We start from the raw sequence: 18808 nt of genomic DNA, 5'->3' as shown, positions 1-18808 counted from the left end.
CTTCGGTAATTGCGGCATGCGGGCTCTGGAGCGTGGGCTCAGTAGTTGTGGCACACGGGCTTAGTTGCTCCGCAGCATGTGGGATCTTCCCGGAGCAGGGCTCGAACCGATGTCCCCTGCATTCGGATTCTTAACCACTGCACCACCAGGGAAGTCCCTAGGCATGTTTTTTAAATGCCTTTTGTTTGAGGTGGAGAGCATATCTGAAAAGTACGGTTAAGTTTTTCAGTCAGCTTCCATAATCCAGGCAACATGCTGAACATCAGTGATACAAAGTCCTGTATGGTGTGTGATCTGACCCACGGGAACACTGCTTGGTGTATTTTCAGCAGGGAACACTTTTCTCTGTATTTCCATTTACCTAACTCCTGTAAGTTGAGAAGGAATAATTTTGAAGTGACTCATTTATTATGGGTTAAACTAGATTTCTGGTTATCTCAAAATGGAAGAGACATTAAAATTCATGCAGTGGAATTCTCAGTATTATTTAAAGCTTATGGATGTGGTTTTCTAGTATATTTAATAAAAGCAATTTAAACATAACTAATATGGATTTATTTTTGTACTAGGTGGAAACAATATGAAGCATATGTACAAGCTTTGGAGGGCAAGTACACAGATCTTAACTGTAAGTTTGAGTTTTAGCTTTCTAAAGACTATGTGACTATTGCCTTTTAGATTGTTGTTATAAGCACAGGATAACTGGTTTTACTAAGTAATTTTTATTCAAGCATTTTATTGAGGAACTCTGTCCAGGCACTATGCTGGGTGCTAAGAAATAGGTGAATGAGACATGCTGTCTCTTCTTGAAGAGTTCGCAGTCATTGGAGAAGACCAACATGCAATAATCTTAGAATAGCACTTCTCTTTTAACTGAAGGTTCCGAGAGAGCATAGATAGGGAAATTCACAACTACTTGAAACTTTCCTTGATGTGTCCCTTCCACAGAGAAATTTCAAGTGAAGCATGAGTTATTACTCTAGAAGAGAGAAGCAACCAGTATTAAATTTATGATAGCTTAAATTGTAACAATAGGATACAGCTATGTATTTATGGATTTTTCAACATCTGCTAAAAATAATACAATTTAGTCTTCAGACCAATTTAGTCTTTGTCACTTTTCACTGAGTTAGAGTAACATAATATTTGTGAGTATAAAAACCAGTACACTTTTCCAAGTTCAGAAAGCTTAATATCCTAAAATCTCAATTATTTTATGATTATAGTATAATCCATAGAAGTTGTGAACATTATGAAAACTTAAAGTAATAATTGTCTCTGCAGTTATGGGCATGTTTATATTGAATAGGTTAAAAACGGTACTAATCAGGACTTTCTGAATACTTCATAGTATAAACAAATGCAAATAACGAAGTTTCCTGGTGTTTGTTGGCAACAGATTAGACCATAACAACGTAATCCCGTCTAGCATTAAGTGGCTGTGGACCCGTATAACAGCACTAACTCCTAAAAGAGCACTCATGATCAGGAACAGATTTCATTGTTACAGAAGCATTGGTAGAATAGAAAGTAAAGATTTAAACTTGTTACCGTGGTTTTTATCATCTGTTCAAAGGCAATCAGAACTTTCTTTTGGTTAGTTCAGTTTGATCTTGAAAATTATATTTCATGATGTTGGGGTTTTTTTTCCTTTAATCATCAGCTAATGATGTAACTGGCTTAAGGGAATCTGAAGAAAAACTAAAGCAACAACAACAAGAGTCTGCACGCAGGGAAAACATTCTTGTAATGCGACTAGCAACCAAGGAGCAAGAGATGCAGGAGTGTACTGTAAGTATTTCAAATGTTTTAAAGTCTTTTTGAGGAATTGGGTTTTGGGTCACATGATGACATGTATTAATTCACATTAAGCTAATTTTGTTACTTAATAGGAATTATAGATGCACATTTTGTTAAGGTAGAAATACTTTGAGCTTAAATGTGCTAAATGTAAAATTTTGATAGATAACCTTTCATTATTGGATTTAAAGTAATTTTTCTGTGGCCAAGAAGTCAAAAATCTTAAATTATTCTCTGAAATCTCCATGATTTATAAGAATTAGTATATTGGTTCAGATATCTTTAAGTAACTGATATCTGAGGGTATAAGCAGCATTTAGTCTTTACTAAGCAAGCCGTCTGATTAGTTTCTCCTCTGCTGTCTTTACCCCTTTCTGCATAAAGTTATTTTTCTTAGTATCATCAACTTCTACCATGTCTTTTAATTGTTAATCTTTCATTCGTACTATTTGCCATGTGTACATAGATCTGAAATCTAATGATATATTTGATCCTTTAGCTCTGGGGTTGAATTTAGAGTCAGTTTTATGCTGTCTTTGACAGTCTTAGCCCTTTCTTTTAGTGTTTGTATATGTCAGTTATATAAGATAGGGGCAGCTCTATTCCTGTTGTTCCTAATAGTTTTTTTTTTCTTTCTTTGGTTTTTTTGTTTTTGGACTGCACTGCGCGGCTTGCGAGATCTTAGTTCCCTGACCAGGGATCAAACCCAGGCCCCTGCAGTGAAAGTGCTGAGTTCTAACCTCTGGCCCGCCAGGGAATTCCCTGTTGTTTCTCATCTTAAAAGCTGAAATTTTCCTGAATTTTTTTGTGTAATCTCCATTTGATAGTTATTAAAATCTAATGCATAAGGCAATATTCTGGTCACTGGAAACTAATAATCTGTGGGTCACAGTTCTGTTTCTTCTCTCACCAATAAAATGTTCTTTAGGGCTTAATCACAATCCTTATTCTTCTTGTGCAGACGCTGTCTGTTGTCCACATTTCCACAAAAGTCTTTAGTCCCTTTTCCTTCTTTTTTTTTTTTTGCTGTGCTGTGCGGCATGTGGGATCTTAGTTCCCCGACCAGGGATTGATCCCATGCCCCCTGTGCCCTGCGTTGGAAGTGCAGAGTCTTAATCACTGGACTTCCAGGGAAGTCCCATTCACTTCTTCAAAATGACTTCTTTACCTGTTAAAGAGTAGCCTCTGTTATTTTCTCTATCTTCTCACCATTCCTTTTGTTTCTACCAATTTAGTTTCCATCTGCACTGCCACTGATATTTTTTCTGTAAAGTCACTAATGAACGTATTAAGAAATTTCTCTTTCTCAGCACTCATATGCCTTTACTTTCCCTAACTTCAACTATTGACCATTCCCACCTTTGGCTTTTTTTTTTTTTTAACCTAGATACCTGGTTCCAAGAAGTCTTACCAACATTTTGAATATAGGGTTTTTGTTTTTGTTTCTTTTCTGTAACACCCACCCATCCCATTCAATTTTTTTTTTGCTTAGGATTTTCACGTCTAATGGCATGAGTACTACTTCTCAAGTGCCTAGTCTCAAAACCATTTAATTCTTTCTTTTTGTGATATTTAGGACTCTAGGTTCTACCATTTACTCATTAATAGTTTTAGGTTTCCCTGTTAACATGGCACTGTGCCAGATGCTTACACATGCAAAGGATGAATCTTACCTTCAGAGTGCTAGCACCTGGTAGGTAGAGTGTGAATGGATGGTGCTGATGATAATGTCTCATAAAACCAATGCATCTTGATTTCTTTTTATCTCTTGAATCCTATTCTTGACATTCTAGTCCAGATACTTGTTAACACTTGCCTAGATAGTATGTGCTGTTGACTCATCTCAGTGATTCTGCAGCCATTCCATATACACTGGCAGTTTTGATCATATTATGCCTAATCAGGGCCTTTGGTGATGCCTCATCACCCTTTTTGTCATCTCAACCTATATTTAAGAGTGTTTTCAAGTAGAACCTAACTTTTTCCAGCCACATTTTTTTACAGCTCTTCTCTGCACAGGCCAGCCGAAGAACTCACTGCTCTTTCAGTTAGAACACAGAGAAGTTTTGCAGAGAGGGCAGCAGGAGCAAACACAAGGAAATGGCAAGCTTATGTGTAGCAGATGAGGGCCGTTCACTGTGTAATCTAAATACTAGTAACTATGTTCGTGTAAGAGAGGCAGTGTTTTCTTTAGTGATAGTGGTACATGCTATATGTTACATGGCATGCTTTATTCCTGTTAGATTACCTCAGCAGCTTGCATTATATTGAATAAATAGGTGTACTTTTTGGTTTAAAATGAGTTACTTTTAAAATTCCTTAAGCTAAAAGAGGAAAAAATAGTTCTGTTTGCTCAGTGAAATACTAACTAAATGTATCCTACTATATTTGTATGTTTTATGGTAGAAATTAGCTGCTTAGGAAATGTTAGTTTCAGTCCTTTTTTTTTTTTTTTTTTTTTGCGGTACGTGGGCCTCTCACTGTTGTGGCCTCTCCCGTTGTGGAGCACAGGCTCCGGACGCGCAGGCTCAGCGGCCACAGCTCCCGGGCCCAGCCGCTCCGTGGCATGTGGGATCTTCCCGGACTGGGGCACGAACCCGTGTCCCCTGCATCGGCAGGCGGACTTTTAACCACTGCACCACCAGGGAAGCCCTAGTTTCAGTCCTGTTTAAGGTTTAGTGTGGAGCAGGATCTTGAACCAGATCTACTTTGGGTGTGAAGAAAGTGATGCATTTAATGATGATACACTGTATCTCATATTTTAGAAATGTATTTTTAGTGTGCTAGTAAATAGTACAACCAAAGTTGAAGTTGAAGGTTTCATATGTAAGCAGAGGGTTTTGGTATGGTGGGAAAAGCCCTAGATTGGGAGTCAGGAGGCTTGAGAACAAGAATTCTGGTTTTAGTACTGGCACTGAACTAACTATCCTTGGACAGTTGGCTTATTTAATCTCTCAAAAATAAGCAGTTTGGACCAGGTCAGTCACCTTCCAGCCTTACAATGCTGTGATTCAAATCTACTTGGAGGGGGAAAAAATGCTTAATTTTGGGTTAAGGTGCTGTTTATAAAGCTGTAATGCCAACTCATGTAAATATGTAAGTACTATACATTTTTAAATTTAGAAATGCAAATATGTTTTAAATTATAACCTTGTAACCTGGTGTATTTTTAGGGAACTTGTGTATAGACTAATTTCCCATAAGCACAGATTTACTTACATAAGTAATATTTTAAACTTTGCTTTTTTTCCCCAGTGGGCATCAGCATTTTTAGTAAATATAACAGTGATTGATTGATTGATTTTTGTACTGTTTTGGTTGCCAACGTGTTAATCTCCTTATATTTGAAGTTTCTAAATACGGAGTGCAATCAAATGGCCTTTATTTCTACATGGATAACCTTAAATAGTTTCGTGTGGGGGGGGGGGGTTCTTCTTTTTTGGCTGCAGAGCGTGCGGGATCTTAGTTCCCTGACCAGGGATCGAAGCCAGGCCCCAGCAGTGAGAGTACTGACTCTTAACCACTAGACCCTCCTAACCAAGGAATTCCCAAATAGTTGTTTTTAATTTGTACTTTTTTTAGAGGATTTTATTATCAAGGGGGGAAAGGACTTAACAAACAAGTTGGTAAATCCAGTGAATGAAAGGGATTTTATCTCTTCTTAAGTATGTTTCCTTGGATTTGGTAGTAATTGGTGTTTTTTTGCTTTGCACAGACTCAAATCCAGTACCTCAAGCAAGTCCAGCAGCCTAGCGTTGCCCAACTGAGATCAACAATGGTAGACCCAGCGATCAACTTGTTTTTCCTAAAAATGAAAGGTGAACTGGAACAGACTAAAGACAAACTGGAACAAGCCCAAAATGAACTGAGTGCCTGGAAGTTTACGCCTGATAGGTAAACAAATCATACTCCCCAGTCAAGACTTCCCTGACAGTCCCACTACGAGAAAGCTGTGGTGGGACAGCCAAGTACTCGTTTCCACACCAAGACTCAGACTTTTTGAGCCAAAAAGCCACATTCTTATACTATCCAGCTTGTAATGGGTAATGTAAAACTTACCAGATGAACCTTGTGTTTCAGCTTTTTTCTCTTCCCCCTCCCCTTGCTTCAGAGGCCTGATGGCGTCGGACTATTCCGAAGAAGTGGCCACCTCCGAAAAATTCCCCTTCTAGAACATGTAGACACTTGAGAAGTGTTTCTGTTTGAAGAAAATAGAGGGAGAAACAGAAGTCTTAAGTCTGTGGCACACTGTGTCTTCAGACAGTTTGGAGGAATGAAAACCTAGAGATTTAAAATCATGAATTGAACATGTAAAATTCCAGTAAATGTAAAGATGGAATATGCATCGCTCTTAACCTTGAGCATAGTGACTTAGAGACACTGTATATCAGTTTTGCCAATAAGACTGTGGACTTCGTGATTGTTGTTGAACTTCTGGGTCAAACTCAAATGAGGTGAATTTTGCCTTTAAAGGGTTTATTTGCTAAGAACCAACTTAATAGTCATGAGAGAATCAAATAATAGATGTCAGTACAAGTAGTTCATATATTTAACCATTTAGTTTGGGGCTCCATATTACTTGATTGAGCCTTAAATCAATGTGGTTTTACTCAATGGTTTGTTCTTTGAATGGTTGCTAATACTGTAGATAATCTTATTGAGGACTGTACAAATAATGAAGGTGTGGTATCAAACTTCAGGTCTAAACTGTTTGAAGCATTATAAACATTCATTTCACAACTAGATTGTATAAGGATATTAGCTGTGATGAGACTCACTGCGTTATTTTTTTCAGTAGTGAAATTTATTAAATCCCCATTCCATTCAACAGGCACATGTTGAAAGAGCATTGTCGTTGGTGTTAATGGGGGAATGTGTTCCTTCATTGTATTTGGGCCTTTTGTATTGCACTCTTGATATTAAATTAAATGTGCCTTGAAATAGTTGGGTTTTTTTTTTTGTTTTGTTTTTGGTTTTGTTTTGTTTTTTAAGTTCAAGGATTACTATGATGATTTTGTTGTACTTTTAACATTTTGGTTTTGGGGGGGCTGTGAGAGCAGATTGATTTCGAAAAAATTGTTGCTGTGCTCTTCAAAGTGAAGGAAAAGGCTCTGTGTCTCATTTTTTAAAGACCTACTTTTTTCCAGCTGGTATCATAAAAGACAAGGAGACTTGACACTTGTTGCTTTTTGACACCTTGTCCCAGGATATTGCAGTAGACATTAATGTGGGACAGCTTCACAGGGTGCCTGCCAGAAGATTGGGGACAGAATGTATTGGAACTGTGGGCTGGCCTAAGTGAGACATTTTGTGAATTGGAAAAAAAAAAAAAAAAACAAGGTATAGTGATCATTTCTAGCAAATTCATTTGATCATTTAGATAAATGAGGCATTATTTTCTTCATGCTTCCATCCAATCCTGGAGGTGAATTTTTTCGTCAGATCATTCTATAAGTCACCAATTCGAATTTTCACTTGGTGATAATGGAGTCTAAGATGAGTGGAAGATAAATGTTCCAGATTGCCCCAACGTTTAAGTGCAGTTTTAACAAGGGTGACTTAAGTTCTCTCTTAATCATTCAAATAAATTGTAAGTATCTTGTATGTGTGTGCTTTAGGGAACTGGTTGTGGGGCAGAGGGTGGGCTGGAGAAGTGGTTTGTGTGACTTCACGGCAAGAAATCGCTTCTAAAATTCTCACTGCTTGTGGGGGTTGGAGGGTAAGTAACCAAATCTGTTTGAAATTGGCTTCTTGTGCCCGATTTAAGGCTTTTGTGTATATGTTATGCCATTTAAGATCACAGTAGAGAAGACCTATGTATTCTCAGTAGGTCAGGAAATAATTCATAAAAGGTATCATTAACATGTACTCAAATTTAGCCAAGCATCTTTCTTTGCCACTTAGGTAACAGTCACCTTGAAGTGGGTTTTTTCTTCTTACTGTTAAAAACTTTTTTTTAATTAATAAGGTAACACATGCTAATGTATAAAATTGAAACAGTGTAAAGAGAAGTGGAGGTGAAAAGTGAGTTTTACTCCTGGGTGTGACCTTGCCCTTCCCTGTTCAATTCCGCAGGAGTAGTAAGCACTTTTAAATTTCTTGGGTATCATTAAGATAATTTGTGTGCATATACAGTAATTATATATATATATATATATATATATTGATTTTAAACAAATGTGACATGTATACATACATACAGATGATTTGTGCCAGGGCTTTCCCCACCCCACTTTATCCTTGGGCATTTTCCCATTTTTTACTATATTTAAATTACTTACCATTTTTAATGGTTATATAATATTTTCATTGTATGAGTAAATCATAATTTACTTTAATTACCTATAAATGGGTTTTTATTTTGTAAAAAGTAGGCTATAAGCCAGGGTTCATCAGGTGGTATAAATACATCATTAATTTGAAACAAATAGTCCTCAATCAATACTCTGTCTGGAATAATTCAAATAGAATGGGTTATGTGGGTTTTGTTTTGTTTTCCACTTTTTTATTCTGTTTTAAGAAAGATCTCATGAATTATGTTGTCCACTTTAGTTAAAATATTTCATACATGTGACAGTGCATACATTTTAGAGTAGTTAGGGGGATATATTGCAGTGTTTTGACAGTTTTCAGTTTGCATTTAAACATTTAGGTACTTGTGTGTACACCTCTTCAGAATACCCTGTCTCCCTTCCCCTTGATGACAAAGCAGTGTACAGTGTCCGTTCTTTTTTATAAATCATTCTCTTAAATTATTTCCTATTGTATTTTCTTTGTGGGTTATTTGATTTTTAGGAATGAGTTAGATTTTTTTTTTTTTTTTGGTAAAATGATTCCAAAGACAAGTTACTTGTAATTGGATTCTTACCATCTTTTGTGATATGATGAACACAACACAAATTTTACATGACATAGTAAAATTACAGAATGTTTAAAGAACAGCAGTTTTTTGAAGATTTGTTTTAAAGTGATCACTAAGTTTAGAAGTGGTAGGATTATTTTAGAACAGGCATTTATAAAAAGGCATGACTTCATAAATGAATTTTTTTTGCATTAGAATTTGTGATACTTTATATGAGGTTAAGTCAGGTCACAATGTATTGATTTTACTATTGTCTGTGTTTTAAAAATTCATATAAAAGATTTCTCAGGTTGGTAAACACTGATGCTATATACTTTGCAAGAAAGCAGTGTTGTGGGAGCATAGGCAGTAAAGTGGAAGGAATGCCCCTGTCTTAGATGATGGTGCGTGTTTCTTATTCCTCATTTGATTTGTAAACTCTTGTTCCCTAGAGACTAAAGTCTGAGGGTGCTTATAGGAAATGGGGGATATCTGGAGCTGTAATAACAATGAACAGAAATATCAGCTAATAAAGTTGCCATGTAGAGATAAAACCCTTACCACATGCTAACTCATGGTTTTCATCTGAGGCTCCTTTGCACAGTGGTACCCCAGGTTTTACCAGAGATTTGTGTAAGGAAAATGTATTAAAAACTTTTGCTTGAATCATATTGGGTTAGAACATGTGCTCTTGATAAAAGAACCTTGCAACACTGAGCCAAAGAATGAGAAACATTTACAAAGTGCTCCTATCTTAAAACATTTAAAAAGTGTGTGTACAGCAATTGCAAAAATGCAACCAAAAGCCCCAGTAACAGTGTCTCAATAAAACTTCACTGCTTTTCTTTAGCCTCATTAATAAGAATAGAAAGAATCACTTTTAAAGAGTTCTAATTTAAGTATATAATTGTGATGTTACCTTTGAAACTTGGATAGGGACAGTTTGATATTCTTGTGATGGAGTAAAGTTCAGAATGACCTTACTGGTTAAAGAATTTTTTTGCTGACACTTTCTATTGTTTTCTTCTTTTAACTCCTTTAATAGGGCTTTCATTTGCCTGATATACTACTTCAAATTCATCTCATCCTTAATAGTAATATAGGGGATGAACATTGATTGCATTTTTGCAATTACTGTGTATATGCACAGAGGTCTATAGTACATTGCACTAGCACTTGGTAACTAATTTGTTGAAAGTATGGCACTCCTAATTTGGCACACACTTACATATTTGCATTATTTATGATAAGTAACTCCAACCTTATTTTTGTGTCCTAAGAGTAATCTTTTCAACATGGATAAAATCTTCACCACATACCAATATTAAAATTTCAAAAACTTTCATCCCAGTTTAAGACAGCTCAAAAGTATATATATCATATGAAATTAAATGAGGGATTGGTGAATAGGAATAGTCTGAAGGCTTTTTAAAAACAGTAACTGAACAGGCCTCCCTTAATGCAGTAAATAAACATTCTTGTGAGAACTGCCTATTAAGAGGCATCCTTAAAAATGCTGATCTAGCAGGAATAAATATACTCTCATTCATTTATATATTTATAGGTGCTGATTTTTATATATTAGGTATTTTAAAGAAGTTTACATTTGAGGTTGATGTTACATTTACCCTTTCAAGAACTTTTCTGTTCCATAAAGCTAAGTACCTTAGTGCTTTACTAATACTGTATATCTAAAATGTGTGTTAATTAACTGGCCTGTTTCTATTTCAAATTATAATTTGGGATAAAAATAGATTTCAGAATCAGTTATTAATAGAAACAAAAAGTGGCCATTTAGGTACTTCTTCTTTAGGTTTTTAAAATTTTTGCTGCTGTATTGGCAAAATACTGAAATGTACAAGATGGATGTATTCCAAAAAGAAGATGGTAATTGTAGGGAGGCATCTGCTGTGACATAGTGTTATGTTCTGTACGTGTTACATCTATCGTTGTAATAATTGCAAGCAAAGAAGGTTGTAGAGAGTTTTGTCTTCATTTTGTGATGAATGGCTCTTTCCTTTACAGCCAAACAGGCAAAAAGTTAATGGCGAAGTGTCGAATGCTTATCCAGGAGAATCAAGAGCTTGGAAGGCAGCTGTCCCAGGGACGTATTGCACAACTTGAAGCAGAATTGGCTTTACAGAAGAAATATAGTGAGGAGCTTAAAAGCAGTCAGGATGGTAAGGGGTTTTTTGAAAAGTTTGGTTAAGTTTGCACTGGCTTTAAAATACTGCCAGGCATGAGTATTATAGATTAGAGTGTATATGCTCATCTCTGCCAATGGTTCTATAAAATTATAAGTGAAATATTTCCAATTGAGTCAGCAAACAAAGCCATTTAATCTTAGCGGTCCCCTCAGCCTCCCCCCCCAGCCCCTGAATTGTTTATTGTGCAAATTTCATAAGAAGTTTTTGTTTTTTAGGGGTGGGATTTGGCAAAAGATAGAAAGACTGTTGTATTATGTAGCTATATAAATTTATATTCAGTGCTTAAAAGAGGGAATATCTTCATTCAACCAATTTCTGTAAGTGTAAATCTTGGAAGTATTTGGCTATTTCCAGGGATCTGAAAATATATATAATTGATTGTGGAAATTCCCTGGTGGTCCAGTGGTTAGGACTCGGTGCTTTTATTGCCGGGTCCGGGTTCCATCCCTGGTCAGGGAACTTAAGTCCCTGCAAGCCGCACGGCACGGCAAAAAATAGAAAATAATAAATAAATAAAAGTATATAGTTGATTTTACCTTTTAAGATCCTATTTAGTGAATAAGATGTAATAGTTCTTTGCTAAGACAAACGCAACTTGTCAGCCGCCATCTCTTTTTTCGCTGGGCAAGTATAGTTTCATCCATGCTATTTCTCCTTTGTGAGGAAGATTAGTAGTAAGAAAAATACCCAAGCTCTGGAGATTAGATTAATTGCAAACTGTAGTTAATTGCAAAGAAGGTCGCTAGTCAAGCAATATCTTTAAAACTGCCTTTTCAAAGTGATGGTTCTTAGCTCTCACTATTTATAAATATAGTAAATAGGAGGTTTTGTATAGTAGTAAATGAACTCCCCCTCCACCCCCAAGGACTTTTTAGAACTTAATAGACATCTGTATTTTTATCAGTTTTCAAGAGTTATTTTCTCTGAATTTTGTTCTTGGATGGGGGATAATCCTTGATGACTGCATAGGCTTCTTTGGAGTATTAGAGTAGAGGACCGCACTTCCCCAGGGGCTAACCTGCTGTGGAGCTGAGACATTGGCTCGGAGGATGAGGAGTAAGGGGCTGGACATGAGGCCCCAGCTCAGCAGACGTGGAGCAGCTTCTGTGGGCTGTGACCAGTTTTATGTGGCTAGGTAGTTTGAATAAATTTAAATTTAGTTGCTTTAATATATTTATTTTAAGCTTCTGCCTTCCTCCCCAAAACAAACTCATTGTTGAATGGCTATTTTAACATTCCAAGCAAAATTTTAAAGTACTCTTGTGATTTTATAATTGTATTTGTTTACTTAAACATTTACTGATTGCCTGGCTTTGTGCAGGCACTAAGAAATATTTTTAAATATGTTAAAAGAGATATTAAAGTAGGTTTGACTCTCCTTTGCACAGAACTGAATGACTTCATCATTCAACTTGACGAAGAAGTAGAGGGTATGCAGAGTACCATTCTAGTTCTTCAGCAACAACTGAAGGAGACGCGCCAGCAGTTGGCTCAGTACCAACAGCAGCAGTCTCAAGCCCCAGGCCCGAGTACCAGCAGGACTACATCTTCTGAGCCTGTAGGACAGGCAGAGGCCACAGGTAAAGACTGCAGTCGTCTGGCCAACGGACCAAGTAATGGCAGTTCCTCCCGGCAGAGGACGTCTGGGTCTGGATTTCACAGGGAGGGGGACACAGCCGAAGATGACTTCCCTTCTTCACCAGGGAATGGTAATAAGGCCTCCAACAGCTCGGAGGAGAGAACTGGCAGAGGAGGTAGTAGTTACGTAAACCAACTCAGTGCGGGGTATGAAAGTGTAGACTCTCCCACGGGCAGTGAAAACTCTGTCACACACCACTCAAATGACACAGACTCCAATCATGACCCTCAAGAGGAGAAAACAGTGAGTGGGAAAGGTAACCGAACTGCGGGTTCCCGCCACGTTCAGAATGGCTTGGACTCAAGTGTAAATGTACAGGGTTCAGTTTTGTAAAAATTTTTCCAGCAAATTTTTATACAGTGTCATTTAATTTGGGAGAGGATACTGTCCAGAAAATTAACGCATACTTTTGTCACAATTTGCCTTTTTTGTGGGTGTTTTTTTTTTTCCTTTCCCTTTTTCTTTTTTTCCTTTTTTTTCCTTTTTTTTTTTCTTTTTGCTTCAATACCTCTGCCACTTTGGAAACTGTAACAGTTAATTACTTTGAATGTTGCTAAAAGGACATTTTGTGTAGGGTCAGGTTATTTTTATATGAGTTAATGTGAAGTTGTAAATGGAAACCTTTCCTTAAAGTGTAACACAATGATGTCTGTTTAAATCTGTGTCTATCCTAGAACCTGTGCTGTGTAAGGGCATTCTTATTCATGCTGTTATTGTACTTACGCACCGTTCAGACTTGTTAGCATAGCTGTGGGTTTATGACTGCCAGGTCTGCCCAGTACAGTAGTTTTATCACTGAAAGTTGGACTTGTTGAAGGAGTCCTATAGTAGTTTCAGTGTTAGATACAGTTTTTTCCACCATACATCTGTGCATTTTCTCTTTAGGTGACTGAATGTTTAAGAAACTGTGTGCATAGTTACTCAGTTTTTATGAATTGTTGTATCCTGTTAATGCATATTGCTCTGTGACTCCAGTATATCTCACCTGTACTGACCAAACTTAAATAAAGATTTTTATTGTAACTCCTTACATTAGTTGTTTTTTGTTTCTTTATGTGTGTTTAGCATTTGTCATTTCTTTTCATTGGCTTGCTGAATGTCTACTCATTATTCAACATACCACAAAGGTGAAACTTAAGTCCATGCATAAATTTAATCGTGAACTTAATTTTTTTTTAATTTATCCCTTGTTTTGGAAAATGAACTTGGAGTTTAGGACTACACTTTAATGTTTTTTCCTGACTTGTAAAAATAATTGTTAAAATACTTGAAAATACAAAAAATATAAAGAAGAAAATAGTCACCTAAGTATTCGTTAGGTTTTAATTGGAAAAGTAGACTTTGTTTTTGTGAAATGATTTCAGGTAATTAGGTATCTGTCTAGTCAGTGATGTTTGTGTTAAAATATTGGCCACTTCTGATTTGTACTAATAATATCTGCTAATGTTACATAGTAAGGGTGTAGGGTGTTAGAATGAAGGTGAAATGTTCTAAACAGATAAGACAAAATTTGCTTCTTTTCCTGTCATGTTAAACATTAAGTATCAAGGTCTATGGAATTGAACGGCTTTAGAATAACTTTTCACATATGTGGTTGAGATGAAATACAATTTTTGCTGAAAGCAAAATATTTTCTCATTTTAGATATTACTTGTAATATAACCAGGGAACCTCAAAAGTGGAGATAATGACATTTGAAACTGAGTCACAACTTACTTGAAAATAACTCCTATGTTTCTGCTTGTTTAACTGGCATACAAGTGTATCCGGTCTTCATGGTGTATGTAAAATACTGCACTTCTTACCTTTTGATTAACCTTTTGTGCAGTCTTCAAATAAAAAGATGCTACACAATTTTAACTAAATTTGCTTATAAACATTTTGGTGTGTAATAAAATACTAAATATTCCCTTGGTTTTATTAAGTACCATGGGCTTTAGCTTTAGTTTTTGTTATGTATATCCTTTTAACTTGCTCAATTTAAACAAAGATGGAATTTCTCTTCCTTTTGGTGTTATGTAATCGTTGGTGTGTGCAAAAAAACTATTCAACTGGTGATAAAATTTTATGACTAAATTTAATAGGCCTGTTATGTGTCATTACCAATTTTCAGATTTCTGTTGAATCTGCATTAATGGATGAATGACTTGGGCAGTGAGGACAAGACTGTGCAGAGTCAGTATTCTTCATTTCTGGAATTGGATGCTTTATTTGCTGGTATGACTATGATAAGAGATGGTAAATCATAATCTAGGTTGAGAGAGTGACCTAGATTTGAATGGGTTTGGATCCTGGCGTTACTGTGTGTCTACTTCATGGCTTGGGCAAACTACTTTCTCTCTCTCTGGCTCAAGTTTTGCCCTGTAAAGAGCAATAAGTTAATACGTGTGAAGCCTCTCAACGGTGCCAAGCATGTAGTGACTGCTAGTAGATGTTCGCCAGTACTATTGTCTTGAAGTTCCAGTCCTGATAACAAACTGTCTGCCTAGGTCACACTACTCCAAATATAAATTTTTATTGTTTGGGTAGTTCCCACCGAAGGATGAAAGACAGGAGCTTTAATTGAATGGATTGTAATACCCTTGATGGAAGAGTGAAAAGCTGCCTGTATTTACTTCAATTCGAGTTACAAGTGTGTCTGTTACTCCTTACGCTGGACAAGTGCAAGTGCCTAAGCATTCTTTTGATGAATCCTGGAAATGGAGAAATGCAGCTTTTGGCGGAAAGCTTGCTGAGTACTGCCGAAGGGGTAATTTTATGGGCGTCAACTTGGATAAAGCCCAAGATTATAAGAAAGTTCCAATGTCTCTACTGGAGCATTAGTTCAGAGTTTACTGTGAAGGTAGCAAAAAAATGCCTTAACGTTTTTTGACGTCTATTGAGTACTTACATGCTGGAAACTGACAGGTATTTTATATGCATAATCATTTTTATCATCACCCCATGAAACAGGCACTTGTTATCCCCACATACAGAATAGGAAATGCACTTAAAAGGGTTACATAAAAAGCAAACGGTTGGTAAACGTTGGAGCTGCCCTCCAGGGTGCTGTCATTAAAGCTCCCTGGACAATACCAACCTCAAAGCTGGCAGCTGAACCAGGCCAGGTGCCAAGAGCTGACTTGGACACTGCGCCATTCTGCCTCCCTTCATGTTGAGGAGGAGGGAAAAATGTACGTGAGCTTCTAAGGATGACATCTCACAAGCCGTCTGGACGGTTGCTGTGCTAAATTAAACGATAAGAATCACGAAATCGCAATGCAGTGATGGAAAAAATGCAGATTACAAAGATTCCAAGTACGGAGCTCAAGATGCTAGCTTGCTAAGGTAAGAGGGTTTAGGTAAGCATAATCTCTCAGAAGTGGTTAGTTTAGCCCTTGAAGGAAATGATACCAGTTTGTGGACAAAAGGATTGAGACTATTTCTAATAATGTCTGGCACTATTAGAGGAGGTACCAGTTCCCATCTCTTCACATAAGATTCAGTGGATACTTACTGCTGGGACCATTTTAACGAGAAAAATATGTACAAGTGCTTGTTACATAGGGCTCACTAGACTTTAGTTATCCTGGCCTCTCAGCTGTATTGGATGCAACTGAGCACTCTAGTTTCTGGGACACTTTTGCAAACATAATGCAAAGCCATTCTTTCTGACAATTTTCTCTCAGATGTTCCTTATTTCTCACTAATAGTGGTTTGTCCCCTGTACCCACTCATTGCCTACTGCTCTTCTCTGATGACGCTTCCTTGGGAGTTCACTTATTCCTTGATTATAGTGAACACTTCTTACAACGCTGGGTAATGTCATTTCATTCCCTTTGAAGCTGGATCATGAGGGAGATGTAGTTTTTAAAAGGACTGTCCCCCTCTTTCACCTCTTCTTTATTCTGAGTCCCTATCTGGCCCATATGTAGCTTGGAATAGGCACGAGGACTCCCTCGAGGCCAGGTGTTGAGCAGCCAGTCACCAAAAGCAAGCAATCGTCTTTGCAGTTTTTGCTGTTAGGTTGGTTCTGAATGGAGCCTCCAGGTAAGAAGTGAGTACATTCCTTGCATCCAGAAGAATACAGTCATAGTCATTCAGATGTGTAAGGCATTGGGCATAAAGAATATATTAGTATTCATTCCTATGTAATTATAATGTGCTAGGAGCTCTGCATAAGGCAGTAGAACAAGATCACTTTGCAAAGCTTATAGTCTAGTAGACGAGACAGATGAAACTAGGAATTTTAACATGGTAAGTAAAAGATATGTAGAACATGCTAATAAGAGGCATCAAATGCAGGAGATAGGAAGGCTTCCACAAAGGAGACTGAAAAGTGGCCAGAGATGTAAGGGGACACTGAGATACAGCATGAAGTTGAGTGACAAGTTCCTTAAGTTCCTTGGAGGCTCATGTTCCGGAACAGGGAACACATCCCAGACAGAAGACTACTGATTCTATTACTACTCCAGACCCTAAGGATTTCTCCTGACCACCATTATCCAAGCATTTCCTTCACCACAGGGGCTATGCTCTAGTTATCTTCCCTGGTTTATCTGGCCCGTCCGCGTGTCTCTGCAAAGTCTTAATGGGGGTTCCCTGGCCCTAAGGAGTTTTCAATCTACTTGAAAGCTCTTCAGAAGGATTCCCCACTCTTGTCAACAGTCTTCCCTCCACAACCCTGTAAGTAAGTTCTCTTGCTCCAGTGTTCTCAACAAGCTGCACTGCCCGCCCAGAAACTCTTTCTTTCCTAGCATATTAGGCTATTCTCTTTGATTCACCAAACATCTGAAAATCTCAGCTTTCTACCGGGAAGTCAGCCTGGATGAATGATGATGATTTCAGTTACATTTAACAGAACAATACCTAACTCAGGCTGGCTTAAGCAATAAGGAAAACCTGTCTCACATAGTTGGAAGATCAGAGGTTGAGTGGATTCTAGATTGGTCTCGAAGATGTCCTCAGAAGGCCAGAGTTCTTCCCATCTCTGTTCTGCTGTCCTCAGTGTGTTGGCCTTGCAATCATGCTGGCTCAAAAGGTGGGTGCAGTAGTTCCAGGTATCACACCCAGACACCACAATGTCCAGAGGGAAAAAGGATCCATCTTTGTATCTCTTAGAAGTAAGAATACCTTTCCTAGAGCCACCCAGCAAATTTCCATTTTTGTGGCCAAGATTAGGTCATGTGGACATTCTGAAACCACTGGCCAGGGCTAAGACTAATTATTTGGAGTAAAATGAATGTTAGGAATCAATCACTATAACTGGGTTTATGGAGAGGTGAAAAATATCAAGTCTATTTTAATGGTTTAAACAGAATAAGTCTATTCAGCTTTGAAATTCCAGCCATCACTGATTACCCCACCCAAGTACTTACCCTTTACTCAAATACATCTTGTCAATATTGACAATTAATGATTATTCAATCTTAATTATTACTGAAATATTTGTAAAACTCCGTATCTATGGCAAACTCCAACCTCTCTATATGCAGCCCTTGGGGATGGTTAAAGCTCTTGGATAATATCATGAAAATGCATTAACATCTATTTGATAAGTATTAAGTCCCTACTGTGTGTCCAACACTGTCCCAGGGCCTAGAGAGAATCAGACAAAGCAAGACCTCTCTCTGGAAGACTAGATCGTGGGGTGTGTCCGGGGGAAACAGCCAGAGCTGAGGCTGCCAAGTGGGCCAGGTATTGAGGTTCCTATAGAGAACTCTGAAAGATTTTGAACTTTGCCCAGTAGGGGATATGAAGTTGGAAAAGGTTTTAAGCAGAAGAGTCATCCAACCTGTGATTACTTGCTCCTCGCCTTCCAGATTGTCCGCAGTCAACCAGAGGAAATCCTTTTGATCTGTGAGACACTGAGACTCTCTGGCTCTCACACACTCGTCGCTACAGCTGATCTTCCGGTACAAGAACTTGGCAAGTGTGGCCAGCCCCACGGAAGGGTACGGCCTCCTCCCACTGTTTGCACAGAGAACCAAGTTAACCCCCAAGTAAACGAATGACTGATTATTGGCGCCCAGGCAAAACAAAGGGGAACTTTAAAAAGCCACGAGAGCAAAAGCGCACAAAGAGAATGGCCCGCGGGCCTGCAGTTGGGAGGATTCGCACCAAATTCTCGCTGCCGAGATCGAGAGCCCGGGCTGAACGCGGGATACTCTGGTCACCCCACTTTTCACTGACTCCAAAAACATTAAATTCAAAAAAGACAACCTTATCCCCCCAAAACAAAAACGCCAAGACAGAAACGACAACACCGGGGGTTTCAGATAAACGTCTGAACGGCTGGCGGGCTGCGCGCCTGTGAGTCCCAACTCCACAGTCCCGCCCCCT

At 37.9% G+C, this 18808-nt stretch overlaps 1 protein-coding gene and 1 long non-coding RNA gene across 5 annotated transcripts in view; one reads left to right on the top strand and one right to left on the bottom strand.

The window, feature by feature from the left end:
* Window positions 1-13517, top strand: part of WTAP (WT1 associated protein) — a 26328-nt gene extending 12811 nt beyond the window's left edge. For 3 of the 4 annotated variants that reach the window (XM_067701619.1, XM_067701617.1, XM_067701618.1), the window contains exons 4-8: window positions 570-628; window positions 1664-1791; window positions 5516-5694; window positions 10667-10821; window positions 12237-13517. In XM_067701619.1, the coding sequence (XP_067557720.1) occupies window positions 570-628; window positions 1664-1791; window positions 5516-5694; window positions 10667-10821; window positions 12237-12820 (1105 nt within the window). In that variant the 3' untranslated portion in view covers window positions 12821-13517. Of the gene's footprint in view, window positions 1-569; window positions 629-1663; window positions 1792-5515; window positions 5695-5911; window positions 6744-10666; window positions 10822-12236 lie in introns of those variants that run through there. The other variant, XM_067701621.1, reaches the window with a different exon arrangement.
* On the bottom strand, window positions 5688-18803 carry LOC137204375 (uncharacterized). Its single transcript, XR_010933579.1, has 3 exons — window positions 18261-18803; window positions 15567-15713; window positions 5688-5998 (listed from the first exon to the last, which is right to left on the bottom strand). It is a non-coding gene; the product is annotated as an uncharacterized lncRNA (long non-coding RNA).
* Between the last annotated feature and the right edge of the window lie 5 nt (window positions 18804-18808).

The sequence above is a fragment of the Pseudorca crassidens genome, chromosome 13 (assembly GCF_039906515.1).
Source record: "Pseudorca crassidens isolate mPseCra1 chromosome 13, mPseCra1.hap1, whole genome shotgun sequence".
Taxonomy (NCBI): domain Eukaryota; kingdom Metazoa; phylum Chordata; class Mammalia; order Artiodactyla; family Delphinidae; genus Pseudorca; species Pseudorca crassidens.
This window is presented reverse-complemented; position numbering and strand designations above follow the sequence as displayed.